Source organism: Sorex araneus, chromosome X, assembly GCF_027595985.1.
Source record: "Sorex araneus isolate mSorAra2 chromosome X, mSorAra2.pri, whole genome shotgun sequence".
NCBI classification, from domain to species: domain Eukaryota; kingdom Metazoa; phylum Chordata; class Mammalia; order Eulipotyphla; family Soricidae; genus Sorex; species Sorex araneus.
The window spans coordinates 264,271,640-264,285,926 of NC_073313.1; the positions used below are offsets into that span (position 1 = coordinate 264,271,640).

Genomic DNA, 14,287 nt, shown 5'->3' on the forward strand with positions numbered 1-14,287 from the left:
CCAATATATAGACTTAGTTATTTCTCTTCATGATATTAGCAGTCATTGGTAATTATGCTGAGGTCTGTTCGTCTTTGCTACAAATGGTGATAGTATAATTCTATCATTGGTTAAAATTTTTAAATTTTATATGCATATATGCTTGTTTAGAGATGAATGAATATATACATGCATTTTACTTTCAGCATTTACATCCCAGTCATTGCTGAGAAAGATTATTTTGTCCTTTCAGAGCCCTCCACTGTAAAATTGAAGTAAACATAGAATATTTTGGTTTTCTTGAAGTCTTGGAAGAGACTGAAGTCTAAGCTAATTTATTGAAGAATTTTTCATTTCTTGTCTTAACACTTGTCTTTCTGTGTGTCTGATTTTGGAATTGTTATTAGATTAAGAAATTTACAAGAAGTTTTGTGTGTGCTTTTTAGTTTATAGCCCTTACAGTTTATAACCTGTTTCAGTCTGTATAGTAACCAACAAGTGTGCTCTGCATTTAGTTTTAATATTTATATTCCAAAGCAAAATTTTCAAAGCTTCACCAAATTGTTAATGTCCTATTTTAAGTAGAACACTTTTTAACAAGTAGAGATCATAAACTAAATGGGATTTTAAGATATACATTTAGGGTAAGTTATTGCTATGAGTCAGTTTTCCCTCGAATCCCTTGACTGTGACTGGGGGACCAGAAGTTAAGTGTTCTCTGTTCTGTGAGTCTCTAGTCCCTAAGCTTGGTCTGGCGGTCAGAGCCGTAAATATAACCAGCTATTTAGATTAAATGTACAGTTCCCTTTATGCTGTTTTAAAACTTAGATATGAGTACCCTGCCCCTTTAATACTCCAAACTGCTGCTTACACTGGCCAGATTCCTCATTCTAGTCCAAAAGCAGCTTCTGGTTTTGCATCTAGATTTCAATGATTATAGCATATTATTCGATCAGTACAGCTTGAGTAGGGTGGAGCAGATGCCATTTTCAAACAAGGTGATTAAGTCTCTGCGAGAGCTAGTGATTACCACTCCATTAGTGAGGGGCAGCACTGGAGCTGGGATCCAGATCTTTTTATTCTAAGCTCATGTTTTCTCTATAAGAGCAAACTGAAAACGGGAGGAAATGGAAGGAGAAAGATCATTTAAGGATCATTGTATTGTTACCTGTGAGAGATAATTGACCAGAAACAAGATTGAAGAGTCTCACTTCACTTGGTGGCAGATTAGGTACGGGAGTGAAAGACTAGAAGCCTTTTTGTCCCCCTTTTCTTGCCACACCTGGGAGTGCTCAGGGCTCACTCCTGGCAGGGTTCAGGGAACCTTACGGGGTGCTGGGGATTTAATCCGGTTCAGCCACATGCACAAGTAGCTCCCTGCCTGTTGTCCTGTCCCCCCGGCCCCCAGAGTAGACGCTGTAAGATAAACTGTCATTTCCTAAATGTGGCTGAATGGACGTGAAGGAGGAAAAGCAGTGTGGGAAGAGCGTCCTTTACTTGTGTTTCTGTTTCGGTGTGGAATTGTGTTCCTTGCTTAAGGCGCTGCATATTGAAGATCTTTATCTGGATAATCAGAATGTAGCTAGATTAGTAGGTAAGGAGTATAAGGGAGAGCCTGAGTGATAGTACAGCGGGTGGGTGTTTGCCTTGCACATGGCTTACCTGGGCTCCCACCAGGAGTCATCCCTGAGCACCACTGTGTGATTACTGCAGCCTAATGTTGAGGCTGCACAAACTATTCAGTAAGGAAACTACTTAATAGCTAGTATGATGGAAGAAAGGAACTCGTCCGTGCAGCTCATGGTGAGCAGCACGGCAGCTTGTGCCTGCGCTTTGCAAAGGTCCTGCTCGGGGAGGGGCCGGACAGTGAGTTGGCAAGGAGATTGACAGTCAGAAGCCAGGAACTCTTACATAGCGGCAAATTAGAACTTGCTTGTTTCAGTGTGTTTCATTTTTATTTTCTATAAATTAACACAGTGTTAAGCAAAAGATAAAATGTTGTGTGCTTATTCGTAAAAGACAAAGAGAAATTTATATTTAGAGAACTTAATCAAGCTGACATTATCTTTAGAGACTTAACCAATGGAGTGTTTACTACTAGGTTCAAGACCTAATGATTAATAATTGGGGGAAAAAATAACCACTTTTCCTGTTCTTCCCCCTTAAGGTTATTAAAATGGATCTAAATTGATATGGGCTAATTGAATGTATTTTAATTGCATTTGCTTTGTAAGTTTGGAGCAGGGAGACCACCGGGAAGGCAGGCTAGGGAAGGTCTTTAAGGAAATACACGTTTTAATGAGGGGCTTCCCCAGCAGTGTTCGGTGGTCCAGGCTCTGCTCCCAGTGGTGGGGGTCAGTGCTGCCAGGGAGGATCTTGACATGGTCATCATGTCTCGGCCATCTCCCTAGCCCGAGGGAATGATGTCCTTTAAAAATGCTTGATGGGGTCTGAAGAGATAGTACCGGGATTAAGGCGCTAACCTTGTGGGTGGCTGAACTCAGTTCCACCCCAGCAGCACGTGGACGGGGCTCCAAACCCTCCCCCCCCCCAAATGTTTGGGTTCAGTGGCTGGGCACTTGACTCAGTGGTAGAGCACATGCCTTACATGTGTGAAGCCCTGGGTTTTATCCCTGTCACTGAAAGGAAAAAGAGTAGATGTGTTTGCCAGAGAATTTGGATGTCAGATTATGAACAGAATATCAGATTATGAACAGAGCTTTAAATCCTTAGCAGAAGTAATAGAAGCTTGGTGCTGGTACTGTCGACAGTAGGTTGTGAAATAACTCTCTAGTGCCTTTAAACAACTTGAAAAATCTCATTTTGTAGGAATATTTTATCTTGGTGGGGAGGAGGGTCCACCTGGCGGTGCTCGGGGTCCACACCTGGCTCTGGACTGGGGGAACCTTAGATTCACAATGGAATGGGGAGGGTTAAGGGGGGGTTGGTGTTGGTGTTGTTCTTGCTTTCACTTTAGCCACACCCCACCCTTCTCAGGGCTCGCTCCTGGCGCTTTGCTCAGGATCAGGAGGCAGCAGAGTAGGCAGGAAATAGAAGGATGAATGGAGAGCAGAGTGTGCCCCGCCATCCCCGTGGTAATACCCCTCACTGACTACAGAGCGGTGCTGACAAGTCACCCCCAGGCTCAGCCTTCCTGTTTGCAGACTTGGGATCTGAAGCTAGATTTCACACCGCAGTAACTAGAATCCTGGGGCCTGGGGAGAGCTCGAAGGCCTGGGTCACACAGGGCCTCCAGTTCAGTCCCTGATCCTGCCTGGTCTCCCGAGTACCCGAGTGTCCCCGGTAGCTTCAGAACTGAGAAGACCCGAAAAACAAAACAAAAAATAACTAGAATTCTGTGCCAGGGTGGGGGCGGGGGGCTTTTATTCTGTGGTTTCTGAGTTAGATGTGTCTTCTGTGACTTGAAATAGTAAGTTAGGGGCTGGAGGGATAGCACAGCAGGTAGAGTGTTTGCCTTGCACGCAGCCGACCCGGGTTCGATTCCCAGCATCCCATATGGTCCCCCGAGCACCGCCAGGAGTAATTCCTGAGTGCCTGAGCCAGGAGTAGCCCCTGTGCATTGCCGGGTGTGACCCAAAAAGCAAAATAAAAGAAATAATAAGCTAAAATTCTTCCTGCAAGGGCCAAGAAGCTGGCTCGTGCTTGGCGTGCGGGCTGCTCTGTCACTCCCTGACCCCGAAGGCGTCCACTTCGGGGCAACTGCAGCTGGTTCCTAGCACCGTGCCATGAGTCAACCCAGAGCATCGCCGGGGGTGGGCCAGACGCAGCAGGAAACTTGCAGCTTGATGCATCGTCTTCACTCTCTCCCTTTCCCGTCAGGACCCCTGAGCAGTGCCCCAGCGTCGTGTCCCTGCTGTCGGAGAGTTACAATCCTCACGTGCGCTACGGAGCTGCCATGGCCCTGGGCATCTGCTGCGCTGGAACCGGAAACAAGGTAAGCGCGGCCTCGGGGTCAGCCCTCCTGGCGCCAGGCCGCAGGGCCGCTTACGCAACGGCGGCGAAAATACAAGTGTGCTGTGATTTGTAAGACTTAACTTGCCTCACAAAACTTCCCAGAGCTTCCTTGCTTGGCTGGTGGATTACCCAGAGCGGTGTGACAGCAAGCCGCCCCTTCACATTGATGGCTCGTGTAAACAATGCTGCTGGATCCGGTTTTCTGGTTTCTGGTTTTTGCGCCCACCACCCAGCTATTGTGATTGGAGGCTACTTTCAGATCACTGAAAGCACTGACTTCATTTGGGGGGGAAATAGTATTTTTTTACCCTTAAAGAACTATTCTAAGTCACTTAAGGTTTTGTGGTTTGGTTTTTTTTTTTGGTATGTTTAAATTTTTTTTGTTTTTTGTTTTTTGTTTTGGGTCACACCCAGCAATGCTCAGGGGTTACTCTGACTTTGCACTCAGGAATTACTCCTGGCGGTGCTTGGGGGACCATATGGGATGCTGGGGATTGAACCCGGGTCGGCCGCGTGCAAGGCAAACGCCCTACCCGCTGTGCTATCGCTCCGGCCCCCGGTATGTTTAATTTTTATCATTAGTATTGGGGAGCTATCAAGCCATCAGAATCGACTTGTTTCTTTTTGTTGTTTTTAGAACAGTATTGATTTCCCTCTACCTGCTTTTGCCTTATAAACAAACTAAGTATCTGATATTTGTTGGGTTTTTTGGGGGGTGTGGTTTTTTTTTTTTTTGGTTTTTTGGGGGGTTTTTTTTTTTTGTTTTTTTTGGTTTTTGGGTCACACCTGGCAATGCACAGGGATTACTCCTGGCTCGAACTCAGGAATTACTCCTGGCAGTGCTCAGGGGACCATATGGGATGCTGGGATTTGAACCCGGGTCGGCCGCGTGCAAGGCAAACGCCCTACCCGCTATGCTATCACTCCAGCCCCAGTATCTGATATTTGTTAAATCTCAAAAGGGATGAGTTAATGATTTGGAAACATCATGAGATTCATAGATCACTGTTATCCCTGAGCACTGAAGTGGGTTGTTTTCAGAGCACTGCTGAGTGTGGATCTAAAACTGACACCCCCCAAAAAAAAATCATTGTTGTTTAAATAACTTAGTATTCTTGATTCATAGGGATGAGTTTTTCATTAAGCCTTTCATAGTCTATACACACCTTTGCTACCTCCTCAGCAAGTGAGAGAAGTACAGCGGCTGAGGCGTTTGCCTTGCCCGTGGCTGACTCCACATGCGGTCCTCTGAGCGTTGCTGGGAGTGACCCCTGAGCACAGAACAGGAATTGGCACCTGCCGAAGGGGGTTGCTTCTTGTCCAGAATGAATCAGTTAATAGTTTAGATTGATATCCTTAATTGAGTTTTCATTTTCTTGACTTTCTCTTTAATAACAAGTGCTAGAATTTTTTCTTTCTTTCTTTTTGGGTCACACCCTGCAATGCACAGGCCTTACTCCTGGCTCTGCATTCAGGAACTACCCTTGGCGGTGCTCAGGGGACCATATGGGATGCTGGGGATCGAACCCTGGTTGCCGAGTGCAAAGCAAATGCCCTACCCACTGTGCTATCACTCCAGCCCCAGAAATGCTAGAATTTGGATGCAAATTGTTCTTTTTTTTCCTGGGGCACACCTTGTAGTGCCAGGGAATGGAGACAGTCCCCGAGTAGTAACAGGATTGCCCATATGCTCTACGTACCTGGCCGCATTGTTTTAATGTTGTTTTCTTTCACTTTGTGGGGCAAAGGGGTCTGTAGGGCCCCATCCAGCTGTGCTCAGGGGTCACTCCTGGCTGTGCTTGGGGAGCCTTATGCAGTGCCAGGGATGGAAACAGGGTCAGCCACATGCAAGGAATGCATTCTGATGCTTTACTGCCTGTGCTCTTTCTCCAGCCTCTAGTCTCTGCCCTGCCTTCTCCGCTCCTTTCCTTACACACGCGAGCCGTATGCTGTGCCACACACATCCATAACCCTGTTTTATTTTCTTCTACCATGTGACATACTTTGCAGCTACTTATTTATTGTCTGTCTCAACCTCTCCACTGAAATGTCAGATCCCTAAGAACAGAATATCCACTGCTAAAACCTAGCATTAGTGGCCTTCCAGTAGGTATTCGTGAGATAAACCGGGGAGGGGGGTCATTGTAGGAAATGACGGGGCTAAGCAGGTTGGACGTGGTCTCTGCCCCATAGAACTTTGTCTTTAAAGGTTTTCATGGGGCTGGAGAGATGGAGCTGCTGTTCAGGTGCTCACCTTGCAAGCTGCCACCATATTTGGCCCCGTATGTCCCTGGAGCCCTCCGGGAGTGATTCCTAAGCATGGCGCTGGGGACAAGCACTAGCACTGCTGGGCTCCCACACACCCTCCGAAAAACAAAAATGAATCAAGTTTTTTCTAAAACAAGTCATTGGTCTTTTATCATATAAATCAAGGCCAAGTTAGTGTCTTTTATCTATAAGTGCTATTTTTTGTTCTATTTTTATCACGACTACAACTGAGCTACTGGTCAATAGTAATGCAGAAAGAATGTGTGAAAATTTACTCCTCTGAGTAGTTTCATTACAGTTTTGGTGAAGGGGGAGAAAGAATATACCTATATGGTATGTATTATCTGTTAATAACTCTGATTTTGAAAAATAAAGGCATAGGTAAGGAAGTCCAAGTCATTTTCTCCTAAAAAGCATACGTTTATTTTTGCTTCCATTGCCTTGGAACAAAGAATACTTGAAAAATGTCATTAAGTTTCACAATGTCATAAACTCATTTATTTGTTCCTCAAGATACCTTCTTTTTTTTTTTTCTTTTTTTTTGGCTCTCACCTGGCTATGCACAGGGGTTACTCCTGGCTTTGCACTCAGGAGTTACTTCTGGCAGTGCTCAGGGGACCATATGGGATGCTGGGGATTGAACCCGGGTCGGCCGCATGCAAGGCAAACGCCCTACCCGCTGTGCTATCGCTCCAGCCCCTCAAGATACCTTCTGGGGCTGGAGCGATAGCACAGCAGGTAGGGCGCTTGCCTTGGACGCGGCCCACCTGGGTTCGATCCTCGGCACCCCATATGGTCCCCCAGGCACTGCCAGGAGTAATTCCTGGGTGCAGAGCCAGGAGTAACCCCTGAGCATTGCTGGGTGTGACCCAAAAAGCAAAAAAAAAAAAAGATTTATACCTTCTTAAGGACCTTGTAAGGGAAGATTTAATGTTCACTCAGCCAAAGTCCTAGCATTAATGAAATTATTCTGTGGCATGAGAGTTCTAATTCAAATGTAACAGATAAATGCTGGGATAAACAAAATTCAAATAGTTTTAAAAAGGATTACTGGAGCTTTTGTTACAATGTGTACATTCTTTTTTTCTCTGTAATTTATTATTTTTTAATTTTTTAATATCTTTATTTTATGCTAATTGTGATGAATTTCAGTCATACAGTGTTCCAACAACGGTCCTTTCACTGGTGCACATTTCACACCACCAGTGTCCTCAGTTTCCCTCCCACCCCCTGCCACACTGTGTACACTCTTAAAGCCTTTGATACGCGATGCACATTCGGAATCAGTGAAAAAGAGGTTGTATGTGGTCTGCAGGAACTCCCAAACCTGTTCAACCAAGGAACCCTTTAATTCCCGCTTATAAAATAGCTTTTAAAAATATAATGTTAATGAAATCCTGGTAAACATTTTTGAGAATTGCATGATATCTGTCTGATCTTGTGAAGTAAAACTGTGAAGTCAAGTTAATACAATTTCATTCCGTTTGTTTTGCACTTCTACTGATAAGTAAAACCTTTTTTTTTTTTTTCCAGAATGTTGGGTGGTTGTTTTGCTTTTGTTGTGGCGGGGAGGGGCAGTCACATGGGGCAGTGCTCTGGCGTCTTCCTGGTTGTGCTCAGGGGATGGGGCAGTGGTCCAGCTGCATGCACGTGAGGCCTCAGCCCTCTAACAGCCCTCTGACCTGACCCTTGATTTAATTAGGCCTTCCGTTCGTTTGGTTTCGGTTTAAAACCAAATCCTGCCGTGCTCGGGACTTTCCCCGGCCCTGTGCTCAGGGATCACTTCTGGTGGGACTTGGGGACCCTCGGTGGTGCCAGGGATCCAACCAGGTTGACCTCAGGCAAGGCAGGCCACTTCCCTGCTCCCCTGCATGCCAGCCCCCATAACTGGGTCTTCAAGTCATCCATAGCATTATGTCTTATTCTTCCTCTCTTTGGGGGGACCATATATTTCTTTCTCTTCGTTTATGGGCCAAACTCCTGGCTCTCTGCTCCAAGCCAAGGGGGACCATTCCTGGTGGGGTTCCTGGGGCCATGTGGGGCACCAGGGGTTGAGTCCGTCTCAGGAAGGGCCAGCCCCTTACTTGCCCTCATATTTGTGTTCGCTCTCTTGCTGTTCTGGGGGCCACACCTGGCGATTGTTTGGATTAATCCTGACTGCTGGGGAGTACTCAAGGATCATATGTGCATAGGGTGAGCTGGGGGGCTGCCTGCGGGCAAGGGCCGAAATCTCTGCAATATTTTTCCGGCATCCCTTATCCTAATTGTTGTTAGGCTTTGGCGGGGTGTTTTTGGGGGGGAGAAAGTAGCATGGGGGGTTGGGTGTTTGGGGGCCACACCCAGGAATGCTCAGAGGTTGCTCCTGGCTCTGCATTCAGGAATTAGACCTGGTGGTGCTCAGACCAGTGGGATGCCAGAGATTGAACCCAGGTCAGCCTTGTGCTAGGCAAGCACCCTCCCCATTGTACTCTCACTCCAGCCCCCTAGGAAGTTGCGTAGTTAGATTTGGCATCAGGCTGACCTGAAAATGCTTTTTAAGTGATTTTGAGCTAATTAGCAAAATTTTCTGTATCTTTGTTTATAAAGGTTGTTGGGGGGGAGGTAAGGAGAGATGTGGGATAACAAAATATTTACTACTCTTTTGAAAAATAATAGATTATTAGCAAGCATTGTTCTCATTTTCTCTTTTCTTTCTGAGATCTTGTTTAACCTTAAGACAGGAGCACTCAGGACTACTCAGGACTGGAGCAGTAGCACAGCGGGTAGGGCATTTGCCTTGCACGCAGCCAACCCGGGTTCAATTCCCAGCATCCTATATGCGGACCCCCCCCCCCCAACATTGCCAAGAGTAATTCCTGAGTGCAGAGTCAGGAGTAACCTTTGTGCATTGCCGGGTATGACCCAGAAAGCGGGGGGGTGGGGGGGAACGGGAGCACTCATCTTTTATAAGCCACCCTTTCACTTACCATCAAGTATATAGAACCTAGTCTTAAATTGATATAATTTTAGATGAGCATATTGGCTTAGAATGATAATTAATTTGAACATCCAACTATATAACTTAATTCAGAGGTCTTTGTTTTGTTTTAATCAGGAAGCAATTAATTTGCTGGAACCAATGACAAACGACCCTGTGAATTACGTGCGGCAAGGGGCCCTCATCGCGTCAGCTCTCATCATGATCCAGCAGACGGAAATAACTTGTCCAAAGGTGAGCAAACCAGCAACTCTCCCAGGAGACTCAGTTTGCCTTGGGTTTGCTTTGGGGCTTTTGTTTGTTTTGGAGGTAATTTTTGAGGACTTTTAAACTTGAAGTAAAGGGAACACAGAACCCACAAGAAGTAGAGGTGAGAACATGAACAACTTGGACTATGTAATACTCCCAACATGCTTTTTAAAAAGCAGATTTATGGTCACTTGGTTCACTCATGGTGTGGTAACTAAGGTTAGCTTTAATTTTTGTCTCCAACTCGCTTTTTAAAACTTATTCCGTGCCGGCCTAAAATAGTGTATGTGCAGAGTGAGTCTTGACGTGCTGTCCAGGCAGCTCTGATGTTTGGGGTCGCAGGGGCCGTGATTTCAGTCCACTGGGACCAAACCAAGGTTCTGTACCAGTTAATGGTCCGCAACCCCGGCCTCACAGTGCAGCAACCGAGGAAAGGGGGCAGGAGTGGTTTTGTTGTGTTTTATTTTGAGCCACCCCCAGTGGTGTTTGGGGGCTGCTGCTGGCTAGGTGCTGGCATGTGTGGTGCTGGAGAACAGCCCTGGGCTGCGTACAGCCCTTGGAGCAATCCCCCTCACCAAAGAACAAGGTTGTTTTTGTTTGTTTGTTTGTTTTTTCTTTTTGGATCACACCAGCGATGCACAGGGGTCACTCCTGGCTCATGCACTCAGGAATCACCCCTGGCGGTGCTCAGGGGACCATATGGGATGCTGGGATTCAAACCCGGGTCGGCCGCGTGCAAGGCAAACGCCCTACCCACTGTGCTATCACTCCAGCCCCAAGAACAAGGTTTTTTAATGAAAATGTTTTTATTCGGTAAGACGACTTGTTTTTCTGGTAAGAATGCAAAAGTAGACTACGTATGACTTTTGTGGTTCCTCCTGCTAGAGGAATAAAAGTCCTACAGTCACTTTGTATAGCACAGACATCCTCAGTTTGGACATTAGTCCACCCAGCTTCTCTGTCGGACGTCAGTACTGTCTTGGGCAGTGAAGTTACAGATGGCTGTAGCACCCTCGCAGCTCCCATTTTGCCTGCATTGATCTATATCCGTCTCCAAAAAGTCCTGGGTTTGTTTTGTTTTAATTTTATTTTGGGCGCCTTGATTTACAGAGCTGTCAGTGATGGGATCTCGTGCATCCCCTGCAGCGCCACACTCCCTCCAGTCTCAGGTCCCCTCCTGCCCTGGCCCTGCTTTCCTCCCTCGCCGTGGTACGCCAGAGGCCAGTGCGTCGGGCCCTTTGTTATTTCCTTACTGTGCTGCCGCAGGCCCACACACGTCCCTGCGCACTTGCTGCTCGGATTGTGGTTAGGAAGATTACTGGCTCTCATTGGGGTCTTGTCGTCCCCTTCTGTCCCTTCTTTCAGTTGTTAGCTAATGTCTCTGGCTTTACATGCCAGCTGTCAGTCAGGTGACAGCAATCAGTTTAAGCTCTGCAGAACGTCCCTCTGAAGCCCATCTCCCAGGGAAGGCCCAGCTCAGCTTTCCCCAGAGAATATCATAGAGCCTTCTTAGCGCCCTGCGGGTTACCGTGGATGGGTGTTTAGGCTTTCCTTTTTTTTCCATGACACTCTCAGACTTTATGTTAGAGTTTGGTGACTAAAGTACCTAGGGCCAGAGCGTTAGTCGGGTGAGTAAGGTGTTTGCCTTGCACATAGCCAACCCAGGTTCGGTTCCCGGCATCGCATATGGTTCCCCAGCACCACCAGGAATAATTCCTGAATGCAGAGTGAGGAGTAACCCCTGAGCATCGCCAAATGTAAGCCAAAAATAAGATCTTTTTTAAAAAGAAAAATATCGGGGCACAGCGGGTAGGGTGTTTGCCTTGCACGCGGCCAACCTGGGTTCAAATCCCAGCATCCCATATGGTCCCTTGAGCACTGCCAGGGGTGATTCCTGAGTGCATGAGCCAGGAGTGACACCTGTGCATTGCTGGGTGTGACCCAAAAGGCAAAAAAATAATAATAAAATAAAGAAAAGAAAAAGAAAAATATCTTAGCAACTCGGCCAAAATTTCTTTAATTGAGAAATAGAAATTTGCTGAGATAAGGAGTTGGGTGGACTCCATGCCAGGCTGTTTTCACTCGGGGCATCCCAGAGGGGAGCGGGTGAGAGCCTTCCCCACCCCAAGGGACCCAACCCCGGCAGACGACCTCCAGTACCCAGCCGCCGCCACACTCCAGGCGGCCTCCCGGACACTCCAGCCAGCCTCACGCATGAATGAAGTCCCACAGAACCCAGCCAATGTGAAACTCTGTGACCTTAGACTCTGGACTCATCGGGACTTGGTTGTAGAGATCCTCGGCCTGCTATCCCCCAGTCTCTAGTGACCCAGGGATCACCCCCATAAGCCTCACCCTGCCACGCCCTGCCCCCTCATTGGCCACCCTCCAGATCTCAATGGCTGCTCTTCCCAGAGAGGAGTATAAAATGAGGCCCCCATAGCCATGCCAGGCTGTTTTCTGGTACTCCGCGCCAGGCTGTTTTCACTCAGGGCGCCCCAGAGCAGGGGCGGATGAGAACTCTCCTCACCCCAAGGGACCCAGCCCCGGCAGCCGACCTCCACTACCCAACCACCGCCATGCTCCAGGCCACTTTCCAGACACATTATAAGACACTTCCTACCATTTTCCATAATTGATGGAGTTAATCAGTAGGCAGCAAATCACACACACACACACACACACACACACACACACACACAAACACACACACACACAGAGGTGTATTCAATGGGTCTCATTCCCCTGACCCTGAAAGAGCCTCCAATCATTGGGAAAAACAAATAAGGAGAGGCTGCTAAAATCTCAGGACTGAGAAGAATACCGACGCTCCTGGTGCCCACTCAAATAAATCGACAAGCAGCGGAATGACAGTGATGATGAAACAGAAGTTTATGCCAAGATTATAGTTCAGTGAGAGAGCACTTGCATGTGTGAGGCCCTGGATTCAATCCCTGGTACTACGAAAACAAAATGAGTTTAGCCTTGGAATACGTGTCCACTAATGGTAGGAGATACTCGTTTTGGTATCGCATGTTGCTTTCATATTTGTATTGTTAACATGATACATGTCTGACCAGCTTCCCATCCTCTAATGAAGGATTTCATTGACTTTACCACTGTAACTCTGCACCGACAATGAGAGCCCTTTGGAATGGGGATGGGCTTGGGTGAAGGTAGTTTTAAAGAGATACATTAAGCTCCCTGATATTAAATTTCATATTTTGAAGAAATAGGGAAAAAATACGGCAATTTAGATTGTTGGTATTTTTAAATCATTCCCCAGAATGTTGTTGAGCCTGAGTGTGTGAATGTTCGAGAACACGTCCATCTTCTGGTTGTGTCAGAACTAGGGCCTGGGTATTGGTAAAGAGCACAGTGGCAGAGCAGTAGTCCTTCGGCTCACGTCTGCCTGGATTCGATCCCCAGCACCACACATGTCCCAAAGTGAGTTTTGAGCGTAGAGCCAGGACTAAGTCTCAAGAACTGCTGAGTGTGCCTGGACACAGTCTGCAATCATAGTGGCCCAAAACAGACATTTCTAATTACCACAGCGTGACACCTATCTCTGTAGACACCCATGGGTAGCTGTGTTTGGGTGGGGTCTGCTTTTCTCGCCTCCCACCCCCTGGCCTGAGACCTGCTGTGGGGACCTTCTCCCGCCACCGACAGGTACCCGTTTCGGAAGCAGGAGCGCATTTGTCATTTTGTGTTCTGGTTTTGGGTCACACTGACAGAACTCAGGGCTTATTTCTGACTCTATGCTGAGGAATCGCTCCAGAAGGGTCCAATGGGGGTCCAGGGATAAACTGGGCTCATCTGTGTGCAAGTCAGCTGCCTGAGTCCCGTCCTGTGTCTCCGAGACGTGGAACGCTTGTTGGGCAGGCACAGTTTGGGGCCGGAGAGGGAATACAGCAGGTAGGGATGGTCTTGAACACGCCCAGCGTAGGGTCTATCCTGGACACCCTGCCAGGAGTGCTCCCTGAGCACAGCTTGCTTTGCACCCACTTCCCCCGACCAAAAAAAAAAACAAGTTTTGGTAGACTTTTGTAAGCCATTGTAGTGACTTAGAAATAACTTCTCTTTAAACATGACATTTTATTTCATGAAACAGTGTTTAATAGCGTAATACATGTGTAAATAGGGATCTTGAGTATTATTGCTGTAAGAAAGAGACTGGGACTCTTAACAGTGCCATTTTTTTGTGAATGTAAAAGGCTATAAGCAATTGGCATGAACAAAATAATGTAATATGACCAAATTGAGAAGGGAGCTGCTTTTGAGGTTGTGGCAGTGTGAAACCGTGACTTCACTGGTAGGACTCCCTGGGAAGAAGAATCGAGATCGTTATCAGGACAGGGCAGAGCACGAGTGCCTTGCGGGCACAAGGTCCCAAGTTTGATCCCTGGCACCCGTGCTCTCCCTCAGCCGGCACGGGCCTGGTGGCCTCGGGCCTGGCAGGTATCAGGGAGCGGCTCCCAGGGCCCAGGCAGTGCTCCAGTGAGATGGTGACAAAAACAAGCCCGGCTAGAGAGTTGGTCCCCGAGTCAGGGCTCTCACCGCACACGGCCAGGCCTGGGGCAGTCCCCAGCTCTGCATGTGGTCCCCTGCGCACCACCAGCTGTGCACTGAACCAAAAACCCTTGAAGATACTATCCTTGCATGCTGAAACTGTTCATTCGGGAGGTCTGAAGCAGTAGCTGTTTACTTCCCGCACCACATGGTCCCCCAAAAACCACCTGAGATAGCCCTGGAGCCCCCCGAGCATCATCAGGCGTGGCCTTAGAGACCCCGCACCGCGGGGCCCAAGCAGCGTTTCAGCCTTGGGCCCTGGCCTTG

At 47.5% G+C, this 14,287-nt stretch overlaps 1 protein-coding gene across 1 annotated transcript in view; it reads left to right on the forward strand.

Moving 5' to 3' along the window:
* The window catches only part of PSMD1 (proteasome 26S subunit, non-ATPase 1), an 85,009-nt gene that overhangs the window by 55,690 nt on the left and 15,032 nt on the right, over window positions 1-14,287 (forward strand). The window contains exons 17-18 of the mRNA XM_004610864.3: window positions 3,820-3,934; window positions 9,317-9,433. Coding sequence (XP_004610921.2) covers window positions 3,820-3,934; window positions 9,317-9,433 — 232 coding nt within the window. The remainder of the gene's footprint in view (window positions 1-3,819; window positions 3,935-9,316; window positions 9,434-14,287) is intronic.